Raw genomic sequence first — 20,724 nt, forward strand, 5'->3', positions numbered from 1 at the left:
CTTGGTAAGACCTCAACAGACGTGGGCTTAGAAACAGCTCCACCCTTGATTTATTCTTGGTCCCTGAAGTTCAGCCCCTGGACTTTTACGGTCCTCATACATTGTGTTGTAAGCAAGGATTTCCTTTTATTGCCCCCAATATACAGAAAACCTATTTAGCATTCTATCCTCCTTGCCTAGCCCAGGGCCGGCTGCATAGTCTGCTTACACATGCTTGCTGCATTGACTGTACAATTTCAAAGGCTAGCTATCAGCAGATAGTCTCTACACACTTTCCTCTGTTTTTTATTTTCCAGAAGCAATGCCATTCTTCTCTTAGTCTACCCAATCCCAATCCAGCAAGTCAGGGCCCTGCTAAAATGTCACCTCTTCCAGGAAGCCTCCCTAGCTCCTCTAAACAGAAGGGATATCTCTTTGCTCATTGTCTCAAGAAGTTCACAATATGGTGTGTGTGATGATGGTGGTTCAGAAAAGCAAGGCAATGTGATCAGTGCCATTTCTGATAGAGGTAATGCTAATAGTGAATATTTACTGAATGTTTACACTAGGTCAAAGACAGTGCTAAGGATTTTACTGCCATTGACCTTATTTACTCCCCATAGCAACCTTCTCAAGGAGTTCTCTTATTGTTCCCATTTTACAGAAGTAGAAACTCAGAGAAACTAAATAACTTGCCTTGAAACTCAAAGCTGGGAAGAGCCTGAGTGGGCATTTAATATCGAGGTTCATTCTCTTAATAACTATTACACTCTAGCCACAAGGAGACAAAAGAACCCAAAAGGGCTGCTGGAAAATGTTGGGGGGTTTTTCAGCCAGGGTTGTGCAGAGAACAGAATCTCTAGGAATGATATGACATAAGCGATTTATTCTAGGAGTGAGACCTTATGTAATTGTGGGGCTAATGAAGACTTTTGTGAAAGGTGGTCATCTCTGCCTGTGGTGTGGGCCTGGGATTACTGCAGACCTGCAGGGGTGGGAGTTGGGAAGAAAAACTGGAGATGGGGGGAAGAACCACCATCAACGCCATAGGACAAAGGAGAACCCACGTCTATCCCTTAAGATCTCAATTCTTGCTAGGCCAGATGACCAGCAGGGGAAGCCGGTGCCTTTGGCTTGGAGCTGCAGGTGTAGCTGGCCCAGGACTTGTAGGAGATACAGTGGAAGCTGGCGACTGAGTTCGGACACCACACCTGCCCTGCCTACGAGATCGGCCCGCAATTATGTGACAGTGTTGCAATGGGACCTCGTTTTGGCAGTGTCACACAAAATTATCTACAACTTAGAGCAAAGGATGATTATGTGTCCTTTCAAAGTCCTACTGGATGGAGCCTTGTCTAATGGACCCACCCACAGATTATTTCCATCTCTGGCTTCTGGAATCTATTCTATTCTATTTCATTCTATCTATCATTCTAATCTATTCTGTTCTATCTATTTCATTCTCTAGGTTCTAGAATCTAGAATCTTTGCTGTCTATTCACTATTGTTTAGGGCCCAGGCTCTGGGATGTTATGGGTCCATGTGTGTATTTTTGCCTTGCAGAGATGCAAATGATCTCTTGTCCAGTAAAAAATATAACTCTATGGGGAGCTCAGCCCAACTGGTGGAGAGAGAGCTGAGCTGTCAGGTGTCGGAGTAGCTAATTGAAGCAACCAGCCAGAAATGTAAGAGTGATCCTTTAACCACTTACTGCAGTGGTAAAATCAGGAGGTTCAACCCGAGGAAGCGCCCACTCCCCCTGTTCCAGTCTCCGGAGGAGGGTCCAGTGAGTCATGCAGATGCATATCAGACACCATGCAGACTTGGGGGGTGCGGGTCCTCCTACTGTGGAGGGAGCCCTGAACAAAAGGCTCCATCGGTTTGCTGGAGTTGGGTTGGGGCTAGCTGAGAAAAGACCCGGGGACTGAGGGGTGGAGGAAAGTGTCTTCATGATTTCCCCTCCTCCCCTGTAGGGAAGCTGGAGGAAGTGTCCAGTAGGACCTCTGCCTCAGATAAAGACCCAGGAATGAAGGCCCTGGGGGAGGAATCGAAATGTGTGGAAAAGCAACAATTCGTTTTATTGTCCCTGGAAGCTTGCGACCTTATTTCAGCATTCTGGTTTTCATTGAATGTAGCTTCTTGAATTTTCCTCTGAACTGGATTTACCATTCCGCTACTTTCTTCACGGATGAGTTCATCTTTATCACATGCTCCTTCTCTATTTATACGAGGCCTGTTTTAACCCTTTAAGAGTTAGGCTTTGACAGTGGCGGTGCTGAGGGTGGGTTGGAAGTGACAAGTGAGATCCAAGGCTGGGGGTCCTTAGAAAGCCATTTCAAGAATCCTGACGAGGCAGCATGAGCACCTGACCAAGGGCTGTGCCTGGGAAACAGGTGAGGAGGGGCTGACGGGGGTGGGGGTGGGGGAGACATGAGGCAGAATGACCTGTGAGTATTGGTCATGAAAAACATGAGGAACGCCTACCCCCAGGGGGAGTTTAGGAACATTCCAGAGCTTCTGGCTCAGAAAACTACCTCCCTGCAGGCCCACATCTTTCTTGCTTGTGCTTTACCGTAGCGTCCGAGAAAGTAGATAATGCTCGGAATTTACCCAGTTCTAGACTGGGGCAACAGGTATTACCAAGTGTTCCCACAGCCTCCGATGTGAAAAGCATTCAGAATTATAGTCAGAAAAGCAGCCAGGCCCTTTTCTTTTCTTTTCTTTTCTTTTCTTTTCTTTTCTTTTTTTTCTTTCAAAAGAAAGAAAGAAAGGAAGGAAAAGAAAAGAAGAAAAGAAAGAAAAGAAAAGAAAAGAAAAGAAAAGAAAAGAAAAGAAAAGAAAAGAAAAGAAAAGAAAAGAAAAGAAAAAGAAAAAGAAAAAGTAAAAGTGGAGGGGGGAGGGCCCAGAGAATAAAACACAGCAACAAAAGACAACAAGAGGGAAAAATCCAGGGCTAACTGCTCTGAATTATACACACATACACTATTAGCACCCCAAGTGAGGTGACTTAATCCCAGGCCACTTCCCCTCCTGGCTTCTGAATGGCTGCTGGCCACTTCCTCCTGGGACACCGCTGGAGCAAATGTAAGCTCTTTTCATTCTTTAAACAGCAAAGAACATTAGGAAAAGAAATCCACAAGTGAAGAAATCACGTTATGAATTCCAATGCCAAGGAAAAGGATTATAAATCAGATTGTGAATTCTTTGGGGACCAGACATTTCCTTACTCTTTTTGTTGCAGGACCCAAATGACCGGTTTGGCCATTATTCACCCTTCAGAGCTACCCAAGACGCAGCCTCCTCCTTTCTTGTTTGTTCCCAGGGCTTCCATCCAGCACCATCTTCAGCACTCACCTCTGAGCTGTAATCCTCTTGCTTTGCCCTCTTCTGATAGTAGAAGACCTGCTAGGATGAAGGCCCGGGTAGGGAGTCAGTGTTGTGGTCTTTTTTTTTTTTTTTTTTTTTACTTTTCATTTTGGAATTTTAGATTTACAGAAAAATTAGCACAGAGTTCCTATAAACTCTTCACCCAGCTTCCTCTGATGTTAACCTCTTTCACTATCTTGGTTTATTTGTCAAAACTAAGAAGTAAATATCGGACAATCCTAGTAACTAATCTACGGACCAGTTTTTCCATTAATGTCCTGTTTTAGTTCCAGGACCCAATCCAGGACACCACAGTGCCCTTAGAGGGGTCATTGTTTCTAATTATACCTACCTCCCTGGGTTTTGGCATGGACTGGATGATAAACTGTATGTAAAAGGGCTTTGTAGGAACAGAATAGAAAGCCCAGAAATAAACCCATGATTATATGGTCAATTAATCTTCAACAAAGAAGGCAAAAATAGCCAATGGGGGAAAGGACAGTCTTTTCAACAAATGGTGCTGGGAAAACTGGACAGCTACCCACAAAAGAATGAAACTGGACCACTTTCTTACACCATACACAAAAATAAACTCAAAAGGGATTAAGGACCTAAATGGGAGACCTGAAACCATAAAAATCCTAGAAGAGAACACAGGCAGTAATTTCTCTGACATCAGCCATAGCAGCATTTTTCTAGGTAGGTCTCCCTGAAGCAAGAGAAACAAAAGCAAAAACAAACTATTGAGGAGCACCTGGGTGGCTCAGTTGGTTAAGCATCTGCCTTCAGCTCAGGTCATGATCCCAGGGGCCTGGGATCGAGTCCTGCATCGGGCTCCCTGCTCAGTGGGGAGTCTGTTTCTCCCTCTGCCTGCTGCTCCACCAGCTTGTGCTCTCTCTCTCTCTGACAAATAAATAAATAAAATCTTTAAAAAAATAACAAATTTTTGGGACTACATCAAATTAAGAAGCTTCTGCACAGCAAAGGAAACTATCAACAAAATAAGAAGACAACCTACTGAATGGGAGAAGATATTTGCAAGTGATATTTCTGATAAAGGGTTAGTGTCCAAAATACATAAAGAACTTACACAACTCAACACCAAAAAAAAAAAAAAAAACAAAAACAAAAAACCAAAGAATCCAATTAAAAAATGGGCAGAAGACATGAACAGACATTTCTCCAAAGAAGACATACAGATGGCCAACAGACACATTAAAAGAAATTCAACAATACTAATCATTAGGCAAATGCAAATTGAAACCACAGTGAGAATGGCTATAATCAAAAACACAAGAAAGAAATATGGCCAAGGATTTGGAGAAGAAGGAACCCTCCTGCACTGTTGTTGGGAATGCAAACTATGGAAGTTGGTGCAGCCACTATGGAAAATAGTATGAAGGTTCTTCAAAAAATTACAAATAGAATTACCATATGATCCAGTAATTCTATTGGGTATTGACCCAAAGAATATGAAAACACTAATTCAAAAAGACATATACAGCCCTATGTTTATGGTAGCATTATTTACAATAGCCAGGTTATGGAAGCAGCCCAAGTGTCCATTAGTAGATGAATATACAAAGAAGATGTGGAATATATATATATATATATATATATATATATATACACACACAAAGTATGTATATAGAGATGAAGTATATATATATCTATGTATATATATAAAGTGTATATATATATATGAAGTATATATACATACAAAGTAAATGAACAAAGAAAAAATGAGACAAAAAAACCTCAGACTCTTAACTGTAGAGATCAAACTGGTGGTTACCAGAGTGGAAGTGGGTTGGGGGGATGGGCAAAATAGGTGAAGGGGATTAAAGAATGTACTTGTGACGAGCACTGAGTAATGTATAGAAATGTTAGTTTTTTCTTTCACACCTCAAAAGATTAATACATTTTTTTAATTTTTTATTTTAAAACTTTAAAAAATTTTTTTATTTAATTTTTTAATTTAGATTCTAGCTAGTTAACATATAGTGGTATATTGGTTTCAGGAGTAGAATTTAGTGACTCATCACTCAAATACAACACCCAGTGCTCATCATAACAAGTGCCCTCTTTATTTTTTTATTTTTTATTTTTATTTTTTTTAAAGATTCCATCCATTTATTTGACAGAGAGAGACAGCCAGTGAGAGAGGGAACACAAGCAGGGGGAGTGGGAGAGGAAGAAGCAGGCTTCCAGCGGAGGAGCCCGATATGGGGCTCAATCCCATAACGCCGGGATCACGCCCTGAGCTGAAGTCAGATGCTCAACGACTGAGCCACCCAGGCGCCCCACAAGTGCCCTCTTTAATACCCATCACCCATTTAGCCTATTACCCCACTGATCTCTCTCCATCAACCTTCGGTTTATACTCTATCATTAAGAGTCTCTTATGGCTTGCTTCCCTCTCTCTTTTTCTTTTTTTCCTTCTCATATGTTCATCTGTTTTGTTTCTTAAATTCCACATATGAATGAAATCATATAGTATTTGTCTTTCTCTGACTGACTTATTTCGCTGAGCATAGTACACTCTAGCTCCATCCATGTCATTGCAAATGGCAAGATTTCATCCTTTCTGATGGCTGAATAATATTCCGTTATATATATGTACCACATCTTCTTTAACCATTCATCAGTCGATGGACACTTGGGCTCTCTCCGTAGTTCGGCTATTGTTGGTAATACTGCTATAAACATCAGGGTACATGTGCCCCTTCGAATCTGCATTTTTGTATCCTTTGGGTAAATAGGTAGTAGTGCAATTGCTGGGTCATAGGCGTAGTTCTCCTTTTAACTGTTTGAGGAACCTCCATACTGTTCTCCAGAGTGGCTGCATCAGATTGCATTCCCACCAACAGTGTAAGAGGGTTCTTTCTCCAAATCCTCGCCAAACTCTGTGGTTTCCTGTGTTGTTAATTTTATTTTAGCCATTCTGACAGGTGTGAGGTGGTACCTCTTCATGGTTTTGATTTGCATTTCCCTGATGATGAGTGATGTTGAGCATCTTTTCATGTGTCTGTTAGCCTTCTGGATGTCTTTGGAAAAATGTCTATTCATGTCTTCAGCCCATTTCGTAATGGGATTGTTTTTTTGGGTGTTGAGTTTGGTAAGTTTATATTTTGGATACTAACCCTTTATCAGGTATGTTATTTGCAAACATCTTCTCCCATTCCGTAGGCTGCCTTTTAGTCTTGTTGACTGTTTCCTTTGCTGCGCAGAAGCTTTTTATCTTGATGAAGTCACAATAGTTCATTTTGGTTTTGTTTCCCCTGCCTTTGGAGGTCAAAGAGGTTGCTGCCTGTGTTCTCCTCTAGGATTTTGATGGTTTCCTGTCTCACATTTTGGTCTTTCATCCATTTTGAATTTATTTTTGTGTATGGTGTAAGAAAGTGGTCCAGTTTCTTTCTTTTGCTTGTTGCTGTACAGTTTTCCCAACACCATTTGTTGAAGAGACTGTCTTTTTTTTCATTGGATAGTCTTTCCTGTGTTGTTGAAGATCAGTTGACCTTATAGTTGTGTGTCAATTTCTTGGTTTTCTATTTTGTTCCAATGATCTATGTGTCTATTTTTGCGCCAGTCTTACACTGTCTTGATGACTACAGCTTTGTAATGGAGCTTGAAGTCTGGAATTGTGATGCCTCTGGTTTTGCTTTTCTTTTTCAGGATTGCTGTGGCTATTTGGGGATCTTTTGTGTTTCCATACAAATTTTAGGATTGTTCTGTGAAAATGCTGGTGGCATTTTTTTATATTTAAAGATTTTATCTTTGTGGTCTGATTACTGAGGCTAAAACTTCTAATACTATGTTAAATAGTAATGGTGGGAGTGGACATCCCTGTCTTACTCCTGATCATAGAGGAAAAGTTCTCAGTTTTTCCCCATTGAGGATGATATTAGCAGTGGGTCTTTCCTATATGGCCTTTATGGTGTTGAGGTATGCTCCATCTATAACTACTAGTTGAAGGTTTTTATCAAGAATGGATGCTGTATTTTGTCAAATGTTTTTTCTGAATCTATTGAAAGGATCATATGGTTCTTGTCCTTTCTTTTATTAATGCAGTGTATCATGTTGATTGCTTTGAGGTATTGAGCCACCCCTGCAGCCCGGGAATAAATTCCACTTGATCGTGGTCAATAATTCTTTTAAAATACTGTTGACTTCGATTTGCTGGTATCTTGTTGAGAATTTTTGCATCTGTGTTCATCAGGGATATTGATATGTAATTCTCCTTTTTCTTTTAAGATTTTATTTATTTATTTGACAGAGAGAGACAGCCAGTGAGAGAGGGAACACAAGCAGGGGGAGTGGGAGAGGAAGAAGCAGGCTCATAGAGGAAGAGCCTGATGTGGGGCTCGATCCCAGAACGCCGGGGATCACGCCCTGAGCCAAAGGCAGACACTTAACGACTGAGCCACCCAGGCGCCCCTGTAATTCTCCTTTTTAAGTGGGATCTTTGTCTGGTTTTGGAATCAAGTTAATGCTGGCATCATAGAATGATTTGGAAGTTTTCCTTCCATCTCTATTTTTTGGAACAGTTTGAGAATAGGTATTAACTCTTCTTTAAATGTCTTGTAGAATTCCTCTGGGAAGCCCTCTGGCTCTGGACTTTTGTTTGTTGGGAGATTTTTGATTACTGATTCAAGTTCTTTGCTGATTATGGGTCTGTTTAAATTCTATATTTCTTCCTGTTTCAGTTTTGGTAGTTTGTATGTTTTAGGAATTTATCCATTTCTTCCAGATTGGCCAGTTTGTTGGCATTTAATTTTTCATACTATTCTCTTATGATTGCTTGTATTTCTGTGGTGCTGGTTGTGATCTCCCGTAGTTCATTCCTGATGTTATTTATTTGGGTCTTTTCTCTTTACTTTTTATTAAGTCTGGCTAGGGGTTTATCACTTTTATTAATTCTTTCAAAGAGCCAGTTCTTAGTTTCATTGATCTGTTCTACTGTTTCTGTTTGTTTCTATGTCATTTATTTCTGTTTTAATCTTGATTATTTCCCATCTTCTGGTGGCTTTAGGCTTCATTTGCTGCCCCCTTTCTAGCTCCTTTAAGCGTGAGGTTAGGTTGTGTATTTGACACTTTCCTTGCTTTTTGAAGTAGGCCTGTCTTGCTATACACTTCCCTCTTATGACCACCTTTGCTGCATCCCAAAGGTTTTGGACTGTCATGTTTTCATTTTCATTTGCTTTCATCTATTTTTTAAATTTCTTCTTTAATTTCCTGATTAACCCATTCATTCTTTAGTAGGATGTTCTTTAACCTCCATGTATATGGGGTCTTTCCAAATTTTTTCTTGTGATTAACTTCAAGCTTCATAGTGTTGTGGCTGAAAATATGCATGGTGTGCATATCTTTTTGTACTTATTGAGGGCTGATTTGTGACCCAGTATGTGATCTGTTCTGGAGAATGTTCCACACGCGCTCCAGAAGCATGTGTTTTCTGATGCTTTAGGATGAAATGTTCTGAATATATCTGTTAAGTCCGTCTGGTCCAGTGTGTCATTCAAAGCCATTGTTTCCTTGTTGATTTTCTGCTTAGATGATCTGTCCATTGCTGGAAGTGGGGCACTAAACTTCCCTACTATTATTGTATTATTATCCATGAGTTTCTTTATGTTTGTTATTAATAGCATTTTATGCTTTGTGTTTTAATTTTTTAAAAGATTTTATTTATTTATTTGACAGAGAGAGCACAAGCAGACGGAGTAGCAGGCAGAAGGAGAGGGAGAGGGAGAAGCAGGCTCCCCATTGAGCAGGGAGCCCAATGCGGGACTCAATCCTAGGACCCTATGATCATGACCTAAGCCAAAGGCAGATGCTTAACCAACTGAGCCACCTGGATGCCCCAAGGATTTTCAAATATAGTGCTCGGTTCACTGTCAGGTATGTCAGGAAAAGTCCCCCAAAGAGTTTGAAAGACAAAAACTCAAGGCACTTAAATATTTTTTTGTTTTAGTGTTTTCTTTAAATTCTAGTTAGTTAACAATTAGTGTAATATTAGGTTCAGGAGTAGAATTTAGTGATTCATCATTTATATATAACACCCAGTGCTCATCACAACAAGTAAGGCACTTAAATATGTTTAAGACTCTGTTAAATGTCGGGGGGCGCCTGGGTGGCACAGCGGTTGAGCGTCTGCCTTCGGCTCAGGGCGTGATCCCCGCGTTATGGGATCGAGCCCCACATCAGGCTCCTCTGCTATGAGCCTGCTTCTTCCTCTCCCACTCCCCCTGCTTGTGTTCCCTCTCTCGCTGGCTGTCTCTATGTCTGTTGAATAAATAAAATCTTTAAAAAAAAAAAAAAGACTCTGTTAAATGTCGGGATTTAAAAGCCTTTGCTAAAAATATACAGATGCCAAGCACATGAAAATATGCTCAACATGGGGTGCCTGGGTGGCTCAGTCACTTACACATCTGCCTTTGGCTCGGGCCATGATTCCGGGGTCCTGAGATCAAGTCCTGCATAGGGTTCCCTGCTCCTCGGGGAGTCTGCTTCTCTCTCTGCCCCTCCTCCCACTCATTCTCTCAATCTCTCAAATACATAAATAAAATCTTAAAAAAGAAAAGAAAATATGGTCAACATCATTAGTCATCAGAGAAATTAAAGTTAAAAAGCCTGATGATGCCAGGTGCTGACAGGATGCAGAATAACTAGAACTCTCATACATTGCTAGTTGGATTACAAAATGGTTTGGCCACTTCCACAGTAGTTTTATAGTTTCTTACAAAGTTAAACAAGTACTTGCCACATGACCCAGCAATCCCAATGCTAGGTATTTTCGCAAGAGAAATGAAAGCATATGTCTATACAGACCTCTGTGTAAATGTTTATAGATGCTTTATTCGTAATAGCCCCAAAGTGGAAAAAACCAAAGTCCATCAACTGGTGGATATACAAATTATGGTATATCCATACAAAGACATATTAGCAATAAAAAGGAGCAAACTATGTATAAATGCAACAACATGGATGAATCATAAACCATTACACCGTGTAAAGAAGCCAGACACAGGGGCGCCTGGGTGGCTCAGTCGGTTAAGCGTCTGCCTTTGGCTCAGGTCATGATCTCAGGGTCGAGCCCCAAGCCCCACGTTGCACCCCCTGCTCAGCAGGGACCCTGATTCTCCCTCTCCTCCCTGCTCGTGTTCTCTCTCACTCTTTCTCTCTCTCTCTTTAATAAATAAAATCTTAAAAAAAAAAAAAGGCAGACACAGAACGTCGCTCTGTCACAACACTTCTGACATTCAGTTTTTTCCACAACAACCGCCTCTCCAACTCTCCAGACTCTAAACTAGGTGTCCTACCCTTCCATTCAATGCTAACACTAAGTCCCGAGAGTTAGTGTCAGAGTCCATGGGTTTAAAGGCTGCCCTTCCTTCAGATTCCAGCCACAGTCCCGGGGGGCCAACTAGCTATAAGCTGGGAGTTCCCATCGCTCTTTTCTCAGGTTTGGTAATTTGCCAAGAATGTCGCAGAACTCAGGGAAACACTTTGCTTACATTTATTATTTCTAAAGGATACGACTCAGGAATAGCCAAATGGAAGGGACGCATAGGACGCACTGGGTGAGGCACGTGGGGAGGCATGGCATGGAGCTTCCGCGCCCTGTCTGAGCGCACTACCCTCCCAACACCAGTCCGTCAATGCATTCACCGACCAGGAAGCTCTCTAAGCCTTGTCGTTCAGGAGTTTCTATGGAGGTTTCATTGCATAGACACAATTGATTAAATCATTGGCTGTTAGTAATTGAACTCAACTTCTGCCCCTGCCCAAGAGGTCACGGGGAGGGGCTGAATGTTCCAACCCTCTAATCATGCCTTGGTCTTTCTGGAGACCAGCCTCGTTCTTGAAGCTATCTAGGGGATTCCAGTCACCAGTCATCTAATTAGCATGCAGAAGACACTCATCACTCTGGAAATCCAAGGGTTTTAGGAACTGTGCACCAGGAACTAGGGACAAAGACCAAATATATATTTCTTATTATATTTATTCCATTCTGGAAAAGGCAAAACTATAGGGCACAGCCATCAGACCAGTGTTTGCCAGGGGCTGTAGGTAAGGGAAAGGAATTGACTGCAGAGGGGAGGGAGAGAACTACTTTGGCTGTTCCAAATGTTCTATATTGGGGTGGTAGTTATTTATCTAAATACCATTCATCACACTTCAGTCTTACAAAAGAGATTTATACTATATGTAAACTATACCTTGATAAATATGACTTCAGATAGAAGCGATTTCCATCTGTTATCTTTTGTAAATCCCCTGACTCCAGAGGCTGTGACATAGGCATTATGACTGCTGTAAGGGAATGAACTAAAAATCCCATCAATGGACACTTGGTATTGATGTGGTTTTGGAATATAGGTGAGGCTCTGTGGGGCGAGGTCTGGAGCCGACAACCAAGAAGGAATTCTTGAGACATCTTGGGTGCAGAATGGTGGTTTATTAAAGCACGGGGATAGGACCCATGGGCAGAAAGAGCTGCTGCCCCGGAGTGGTGAGGGGTGGCTGATTATATACTTGGGAGTTGGGGAGGTAAGGAGAAGGGAGGTTTTCAAAAGAACTTTCATATGCTAAAGAGGACCTACAAGATCCTGGAGGCCTTGCCATCTTCAAATTAAGGTAGTTTTTCCCTCCGGTCAGTCATTAACATTGAGAGAGTTGGGAGCTTCCTGGAGGAATGTCCCACCTATCCCACCCAGGAGTGGGGGGCAGGGAGCTTGCAGGGTGTCTGCTTGTGCTTTGTCCTCAGCTTGCCTTCTGCTCCCTCATCAGTAGGACTTGCACACAAATGGCCCCTGGCCATGGTGAGCAGCACTAATAGAACATGATCCAGTAGAATTTTTCAGGTATTTTTGGTCCAATGCTCCTCTGGTTATCCATGATTCAGATGGGAGGTTTCTCCTCTTTGGGGCCTCATGGGCCTCTGTCTTCTGTAGATTCTGCTGCTTTAATAACTTCTTTTGGCTTCTCCTCTTCACTTTCTTTTTTCTGCTGCTTCTCTGCTTTCTGCTCTTTGGCCACAAGGTGATAATTGATGCCCATGCCAATGAAGAGATAGATGCCTGCTATAATTAGGATCACACCACATGCCCAGTAGGTGTATTTGTAGTCCCCGTAGATGTCATTCAGACGACCTGAAGATATCCGAAACAAAGTTATGCGGACAAAAGTCAACAAGTATACCATTCCCAAATAGAGCTTAAGGGTCCACTCAGAAAGAAGATGTCAACCAATCCTCAAAGAGCCCACAAGTGACACATCGGTCTAAAGAGGAACTGTTAACAGTGATCTCATCTTTTATGATGTCACACTTGATTTTAGAAGGCCTTGCATATCCTGTTACTTTTAGCAACTTGAAAGTAATGCAATCTTGGCCAATTGGAATGGGGAAAGACCTAGCGATCACCTAGAATCAATGGAAAAATCTGTTGCTCAAAAGAGGTGTAGGAGTCTTGCCCCAGGCCCCAGAGCTAATTGCAGTGTCCGGGCCAATGCTCTTTCGCTGACATCAGCATTCCCGAAAAGCGGCCCCGTGGACACAACTTGTCCTATGCTACAAAATTAAGTAACAGCAACACCTTTCTACCATTCTAACGGCTTAGTCCTCAGGTCAGGCAGCGTCTGTCATCACGCTCGCTGTATAATCTACAGACTGAAGTTCAGAAACCTTAGGTGACTCGTCTAAGGTCACAGAGCTAGTAAGTGAAATGGCCTGGCTTTAAACCCAGAAGTCTGACTCTGAAGCCTGACCTGTAACCTCCCGAGTGTTTCCAAAGTCAGACTTAGGAAATGGCATTATCACGTGCTTCTCCTGTGAAGAGTCACCATGGGCATTAGCATATTAAAGGTTTTGCAAGGTCCTCTAGTAGAGAAATCTATCAAACTTGGTGTTCCCAAAACTTTTTTGGCCATGGAATCCTTGTGATAGTAGAATTTGTTAGCATCTCATCAAATTGGTATGTTAAGGAATAAGTTCTGGAAAACCCTACTCTATACCTAAGAGAAGGACTGGATATAACCCTTTCAAACACGATTCCATGTGCTTTTCTAACTCAGGGCACCGGCCATCCAGCAATGCTTACTGAACCCACACATGCACCAGGCACTGGGCTGCTGGCCCTGAGAGCAGAGGAGAAAACCTCCACAGTTCAGTGGACAAGAGAAATGTTAATCAAATAATTACACAAACCTTGACAAGGAGCGTTTGCAAGCAGAAAATAGGGGGTGGGAGCAGCAAGCAGGGTCAGGAATGCTTCTCTCAAAGCATAACCAAAGTAGAGTCCTAGAGGGGCGTGGGAGTTATCCAGGAGGGGATGGGAGAAGGATGTGGCCACGGAACAGCAAGTGCAAAGGCAGGTGGGAGGAAGCTGGGGTGTGAGAGGGGAAGGAGGAAGGGCGGAGTTGCTGGAGCAGAGAGAACAAAAGGTGAGTGACAGGAAATGAGGCTGGAGAGATGGGGGGAGGGGGGACACGGACGCCTTGTAGGCCCCATTAGGGAATCTGATCTCCACCCTAAGAACAATGGGAAGCACCTGGAAAGATCTAATCAGCTGGCCTATCTGTGCATTTGCACAGATACATTTTGCCTGCAGAACAGAAAACAGATTGAAGGCTGGATTGGAGTGGGTATGGGCCAACCAGCCAGGACGCTAGGGGGTGGAGTAGCCCAGATGGGAGAAGGAGCTGTGAATAGGGTGGTGTTATGATGGAAAAGTGGGCGGATTAGAAAGAGATTTAGGAGCTTCCTTAGAGGACTTGGACTCTCATTGGATGTTGGGAAGAGTGAGGGTGGGGAGTTCAGAAAAGTCAGTAGTGGATCTTCTTGTATGAATCCTTCCTTATTCATAAGGCATAACCTCAAAAGCATGAGTCATATCCAGAGGAAGTCTAAATGATTATGCATTTTGCATGAATTATCATTTTAAACTGTCAACAGTTTCGTATTCTTAGAGAATCATCCATCAAGTTTTATGGTCACTTACTAGCTGAGTGATCTTGGGCAAGTTATTCCACTTTTAGAAGCCTCTGTTTCTGCACCAATAAAGTAGGGCCATTCGTAGTCTTACCTCATAGACTTGTGAGATAGGACAGGGTATATGAAATGATTAAGACAGTCCCTGGTACACTGTGAATCCTCACCTGATCAATATTGTTGTTATCTAAATGTTACTCCTAAGATAAATTCCACAATTAAAATGAAATTACCAAAGTATTTTAAAGGTGGAGTATATGTTATATATTTTTCTATGATAAACATGTTCATTTTATGATCAGAAAAGGTTATTTTAATAGATATTTAAATTTGCAATTGTTTTTGACTCCCCTTTCAGCTTGACGGTTCAATGTAATTCAATTCTGTAAGAATCTGAGCAAATTATGCTCTGCCAAGCATTGTGCCAGCACTGAGGCTACAGAAATGAGAAACACTTTCTGCCACCGAGCAGCTTACTGATCTTGGCTTTCCATCACCTTCTCCATCTTCTATGCCTGTTTCATGTTAACACAACCCAAGAGGTAGTAAGGGATACTATACCTAAGAGTGGTGGCCCCAGGAGGACAGGACAGCATTCCACAATGGTCGCCAATCCCACGGCGCTGGAGAACCTCTGGGGTCCAATGAGGTCCATCAGTGTTTCGAACAACACCGAGCTAAACCACCCAAATGCAAATCCAAGGAAGCCCACATAGACACAAAACCCAATGTAGGTGGAGGATAAAGGTGCTAGCAGATGACACACTCCGTTTACAACAATAGAAGCCGCAAAAAAATACTGAATTCGAGGTCTTATCCACTTGGTGTTGGCTACGAGTCCCATAGAAGGTCTGGCTATAATATCAACAAAAGACAGAATGGAAAGAAGGAAGGCGGACTTCTCACTAGAGTAATGTTGACTCTTGGCATAACTATTAAGAAAGACTAAAGGAGTAGCCATCCCAAAAGCCATTATCACATTCCCAGAGAGGTACAGTAGAAAGCCTCTGTGGGTAAACAGGGATAAGTCCATAACTTTGTTAACTGTTTGAAAAACTGATAGTTTCTCCTCTTTGGGGTTTCTGCCATTAAAGTCTCTATTTGTATCACCTGCCCCCTTTTCTAAATCAGATTTTCCAGGTTCCCGAAGGGCTTCTTTAGACCTATCTTTCCCCGCACTTGTTGGTGGGGGCCCTACTGGTCGCATCAGGCCTCCAGCTACACAGCAGTTTAGTAGGAGGCCCCCAAGAATTAGGAAGCTTCCTCTCCAGCCAAAGATACCAAAGAGAGCCTGATTGAGGGGGGCCAGAGTAGAGAGGAACACAGGGCTGCCTGCCATGGCCAGTCCATTTGCCAACGGTCGCCTCTTGTAGAAATAATTGCCAATCATGGTCAGAGCTGGGTTCAAGTTGAAGGCAAGCCCAAGACCTGGGGAGGAGGGGGGGAGGATTACATACCATCATAAATGTCAGAAACGTATTTGTTATTAATCAACTAGACAAACTGAACGGCAAGAGGTCAAAATCATCATTATAACTAGCAGATCATTAAGTGGGCTATTACCAAATACAGCGTAAAGTCTCTTTATGCAGCAAATCCTAGATTTAAAATATAACATTAAAATAATTCTTTTTGCTTTAGCAACAATAACAATAATAAATTAGGCTCTTTTGTTTAATATAAAAATTTTAGGTTTCCTGAAGAATAGGGAATTGAAAACAAAGAGGAGAGAGGATAAATCTTGTAAATTCAGAGAGCAAAACAGAAGAGGAGGGGCAGAGGGCAGGAAAAGAAGAAAGGGGGTGGGGAGAGAGAAAATAGGACAGTAAACACAACATAGTGAAGAAGCTAACACTACCTTAGTAAACCCATTAATTTAATGTAATTTCTATGAAAATGTCAATGTATTCAATTTTTCAGATGAAGTACAATGACTGTAAAATATACCCAGAGACGCGATGCCTGGATGGCTCAGTCATTTAAGTGTCCGACTCTTGATTTTGGCTCAAGTCATGATCTCAGGGTCATTAGATCGAGCCCCAGGTCCAGCTCCGCACTCAGTGGGGCGTCTGCTTGAGATTCTCTCCCACTTTTTCTTTGCCCCCTCCCTCCCACTCTCTCACACTCTCTTTGAAATAAATAAATATATCTTTAAAAAATAGCACTCAGAGAACAAATACATTAGAAATATTCAAGAAGTATAAATAATTGGTGGGACCAACACTAACAGATGTAGAAATATTTTCTACAACTACAGCTACAGTAATGAGAACAGTGTGCACTTAGTCAAAAATGAAAAAACTGATGAATAAAATTGGGGAAAAGTCCAGAAATAGGACCAAAAGATACGTTTAAATTAATAGGGAAAGAGTAGATTTTTTTTTAAAGATTTTATTTATTTATGTGACAGAGAGACAGGCAGCGAGAGAGGGAACACAAGCAGGGGGAGTGGGAAAGGAAGAAGCAGGCTCCCAGCAGAGAAACCCGTTGTGGGACTCGATCCCCCGAACACCGGGATCACGCCCTGAGCCGAAGGCAGATGCTTAACGACTGCGCTACCCAGGCGCCCCCAAAAGAGTAGATTTTTTAATCAGTGGAGCTGAGACAAGTATCCCAATAACCTAAGTGGCCTCCTATTCTTACTCCCTTAGTCGGTAAACCAGATTGGAATGCTACCTGTTCAATCTGTCTCGTGACTGCCACCCACTGCTTTGCACTCTGGGTTAGGAAGCACCATGATTTGGCCCTTCCCTACTTTCCTACCCAAATTTCAGTGTATTCTCATACGTGCTCAGCACAGTTGTTCCTCTAGATTTTCACAAACCTGGCTCCTACTTACCATTCAGATCTCAATTCAAGGTCACCAACTCTGAGAGGACTTCCCTTTAGGGACCATTAAATCCTTCTCCATCAAAACTCTCTGTTTCAAGTTTTTGCAAAGCACTTATCACAAGCTGATATTTTTCTGACTTACTCATTTATTTGTTGGTCTGTTTATTGTCTGTTTCCCTCCACCTCAGAGCAGGAATCTTATCTATCATGTTGACTCAATCCCCACAGAGCTTGGAACAGTCCCTGACGTATGGTAGGGACAATATTTATTGAATGACTTAATAACGAACAGGCTGAATAACCAACTGGGAACGAATAAAGTTCTGTTCCTTCCTTATGTGATTCAAATACTCTAGATGAATTATAATATGTAAAGGTTTAAAATTTTAATTAATGTAGTCAAAGTACAGATCCAAAAAGAAAATACCTGTTATTAGCATTAGCTCAGATCCCGCAGGTGGGACTGTACGTTATTAGAACCTCTCTAAAAGGATATTTGGCCAATCATATCAAAAACCTTTTCCCCCAGTAATTCCACTTCTCAAATTTGTCCTAAGGAAATTATCATGTTCACAAAGATATATAGAGAAGCACTATCCTACAAATAGTGTTTATTAATAGTGAAAAATGTAATCAACCTGAAGGTCTTTCAATTAGAGAGTGGTGGAATAAACTATGACACATTCATCCAATGGAAAAATAGTAGCTGCTACAGTACGTTTATTGAGATGGGGGACTATACACATTAGGTATTCGTAAGTGAAAAAAACTGGTTACAAACGTTATACTAAAAACACATGTGTACGTATGAAAAACGTATGAGCATCAAAATATTAATGGTTTTCTCTGAATTGTAGGACAATGGATGGTCTATATCCTTTATCCTTAGCAGTTTCATTTCCCAAATTTAGCTATTAGAAAGGGGGAGGGGGCGCCTGGGTGGCACAGCGGTTAAGCGTCTGCCTTCGGCTCAGGGCGTGATCCCGGCGTTATGGGATCGAGCCCCGCATCAGGCTCCTCCGCTATGAGCCTGCTTCTTCCTCTCCCACTCCCCCTGCTTGTGTTCCCTCTCTCGCTGGCTGTCTCTATCCTGTCGAATAAATAAATAAAATCTTAAAAAAAAAAAAAAAAAAGAAGAAAGGGAGAGAAGAGGTTTTCTCATGTGTGTCCTTAATCCTTTAAAAATGTATATGGCTTCTCCTCCAAAAAATACGTGCTTTGTATCTCATATTCTCTCTTACTCTAATTTGAAACAATTTCTTCTTGGGTAGAAGGATAATGAGTGGGAATAGCTGATGACCACCATTTCAACAACTTGCCACACACTCTTTACTTATGGCTACTGTGTTTCTTAAATAAATAAATAAATATTTAAAAGAAGGAAGAAAAAGAAAAAAAAATAATAAAACCCTCTCTTTCAATAAAAAATAACCACCCTGAAGTGCCAGAACTTTCTTTAAAGACATGTTTCTCTGGGGGCGCCTGGGTGGCTCAGTCGGTTAAGCGTCTGCCTTCGGCTCAGGTCATGATCCTGGGGTCCTGGGACTGAGCTCTGTGTCAGGGCTCCCTGCTCAGCAGGGAGTCTGCTTCTCTCTTTACTCCTCCCCTCTCATGTTCTCTCTCTTTCAAATAAATAAATAAAATCTTTAAAAAAAAATAAAGCCATGTTTCTCTGGTACTATGAAATTAACATATATATTACATCTTAAATATAGTGACCCAATAATTTTTCTAGCAAAGAAATTTTCATTTTTCAAAACACTTAACCGATGAATGCTACAAAGAGTCCACAAAAAAATTAATGTTTGTAAATATATCAGTAGCAACTCACCTCCAATGAATCCAATATACAAGTAAAGTTCCTGTACAGTGCTGGAGAAAGAAGCCGCGATCAAGCCACAGCCTGACAAGCAGCCACCAACAATCATGACTGGACGGCTGCCATATTTATTCACCAGGACACTGCTGACAGGACCTAGGAGAGAGCCAACAACTTACTAACAAAGAGGAGAAGCCCACCCCTCACATCCACGCCTGCGCAAGGCATTACTGACACGAAAGGATGCCGAGAAACATAAATAGCCCACCCCACCAAATAAACAGATAAAACAGAAGACAGTGGTAAGAAATATTGCTTTCTATTTTATTTCAGAGTCACCGGTTTGTGTAATGGGAAAATACAGCGTCGATTGTACAATGTACCATGTCCATCTTCTGTACACCTAGAACATACTGGACGGATTTTCGCTGAAGTGTGGAAGACCTTAGCCCGTCTCCTTCAAGGCAGATTAGGCTGCAAGTACCCTGATGGTAAGTGTTCACAGGGTTCTCCACGTAGATGTATCCTACGTATCTAGGAGAGTATCCACATGTATGTAGCAAGTTGGCTCTGTTTTTAGTTTTTAGATGGCCATCTGGAGCAGAGGCACGTGAACATGATCCAACATGTGACCAAGTCTGATCAAACTTCTGACTGTAGAGCCTATTTTCAAATTAGCTGAAATGTACTTTGTTTCTCATAGAAAACGGCAACAAAACCAAAACAGAACTACAAAACAAGGATGCCTACCATCACCACTTTTCTTCAACACTATACGGGAGGTCCGAGGCAGTGCGGTAAGACAGGGGGGCAAGAAAGGTGTAAGGGAAGGAAGAAACCAAACTATCAGTATTTGCAAAAGAGAAGTTTGTCTATCTTAAAATTTTGAAAAAAAAAAATCTACCAATAAACTATAGGAAGTAATAGAGGTTAGCAGGGATATATAATTAAAACACAAACATCAATTGACTTTCCATACGCCAGACCAGTTTTAAAGAAAGTTACCCTTTATAATGATATTTGTTTTGCAATATAACTGACCTAACAGCGCATGGTTGATTGTAGCCTTTATTGTTAGAGGGAATGAAAAATATGACTCGAACCACATAGCTTCAAAACCTAACATTTTAAATATCTTACCCATAAAGGCATCAAGAACAAAAACTATTTAATATGGAGCTTTTGTCTGCCTACTGAAAATTAAAAGAGCAGACCTTCTGGGTACTTACCTCCAGCATACATGACAGCAAACATAATAGAAGAGATCCACGACACTTCGCTGGTGCTGGCATTAAATATTTCTTCAATTTCTTTGTAAAATACAGAAATAGATTTGCCAAATGCACAAGAGAAGCCAACGGATATAAAAGCTCCAACGACCACTGCCCACCCCCAGCCTCCATCTGGGGGGGTGGGTCTAACTGGACCTTCATTTGATGCTGACATTGTCCGTAACGATGAATTCCAAAATGCAGTTCAAATCCAAATCTCTAAAGGATATGAAATTAAAATAGTACATAACAAGTAGGTCAATATAAAGCGCTTCCATAAAGTCCCATATACTCATGTTATAAATAACTGAAACGCTTTTCAGTGTTACTTGCACTCTGCGAACGCAATGGAAAAAGTCCAAGAGTCATAGTATTGCCCCAAATTTTTACAGGCTTAAAGTTGAAAACTCACCACTACTCGAACCGTACACCAAATCCTTTTCAATCCTTTCCAATAAATATACTGC

General features: G+C 41.6%; 1 protein-coding gene across 1 annotated transcript; it reads right to left on the minus strand.

Annotated features, from left to right (window-relative positions):
* Nucleotides 1–11,857: 11,857 nt before the first annotated feature.
* Nucleotides 11,858–20,432, minus strand: LOC123795418 (monocarboxylate transporter 1-like). Its single transcript, XM_045802284.2, has 4 exons — nucleotides 20,216–20,432; nucleotides 18,999–19,142; nucleotides 14,897–15,763; nucleotides 11,858–12,497 (listed from the first exon to the last, which is right to left on the minus strand). The coding sequence occupies exons 1-4, from the start codon at nucleotides 20,430–20,432 to the stop codon at nucleotides 12,277–12,279; spliced, it is 1,449 nt and encodes a 482-aa protein (XP_045658240.2). The 3' UTR covers nucleotides 11,858–12,276.
* Between the last annotated feature and the right edge of the window lie 292 nt (nucleotides 20,433–20,724).

This window comes from Ursus americanus, chromosome 12 (genome assembly GCF_024610735.1).
Source record: "Ursus americanus isolate L20-20 chromosome 12, mUrsAme1.1.p, whole genome shotgun sequence".
In the NCBI taxonomy this organism is placed as follows: Eukaryota; Metazoa; Chordata; class Mammalia; order Carnivora; family Ursidae; genus Ursus; species Ursus americanus.

Bases quoted from the DNA above. Each gene is read 5' to 3' on its own strand.
- LOC123795418 (XM_045802284.2), bottom strand. From the start codon at position 20,432: ATGTCAGCATCAAATGAAGGTCCAGTTAGACCCACCCCCCCAGATGGA. The intron at 19,143-20,215 runs GTAAGTACCCAG...GCTCTCTCCTAG, and splicing joins TGCTGTCATGTATGCTGGAG to GTCCTGTCAGCAGTGTCCTG. The intron at 12,498-14,896 runs GTATAGTATCCC...GGATATCTTCAG, and splicing joins CCTGGGGCCACCACTCTTAG to GTCGTCTGAATGACATCTAC.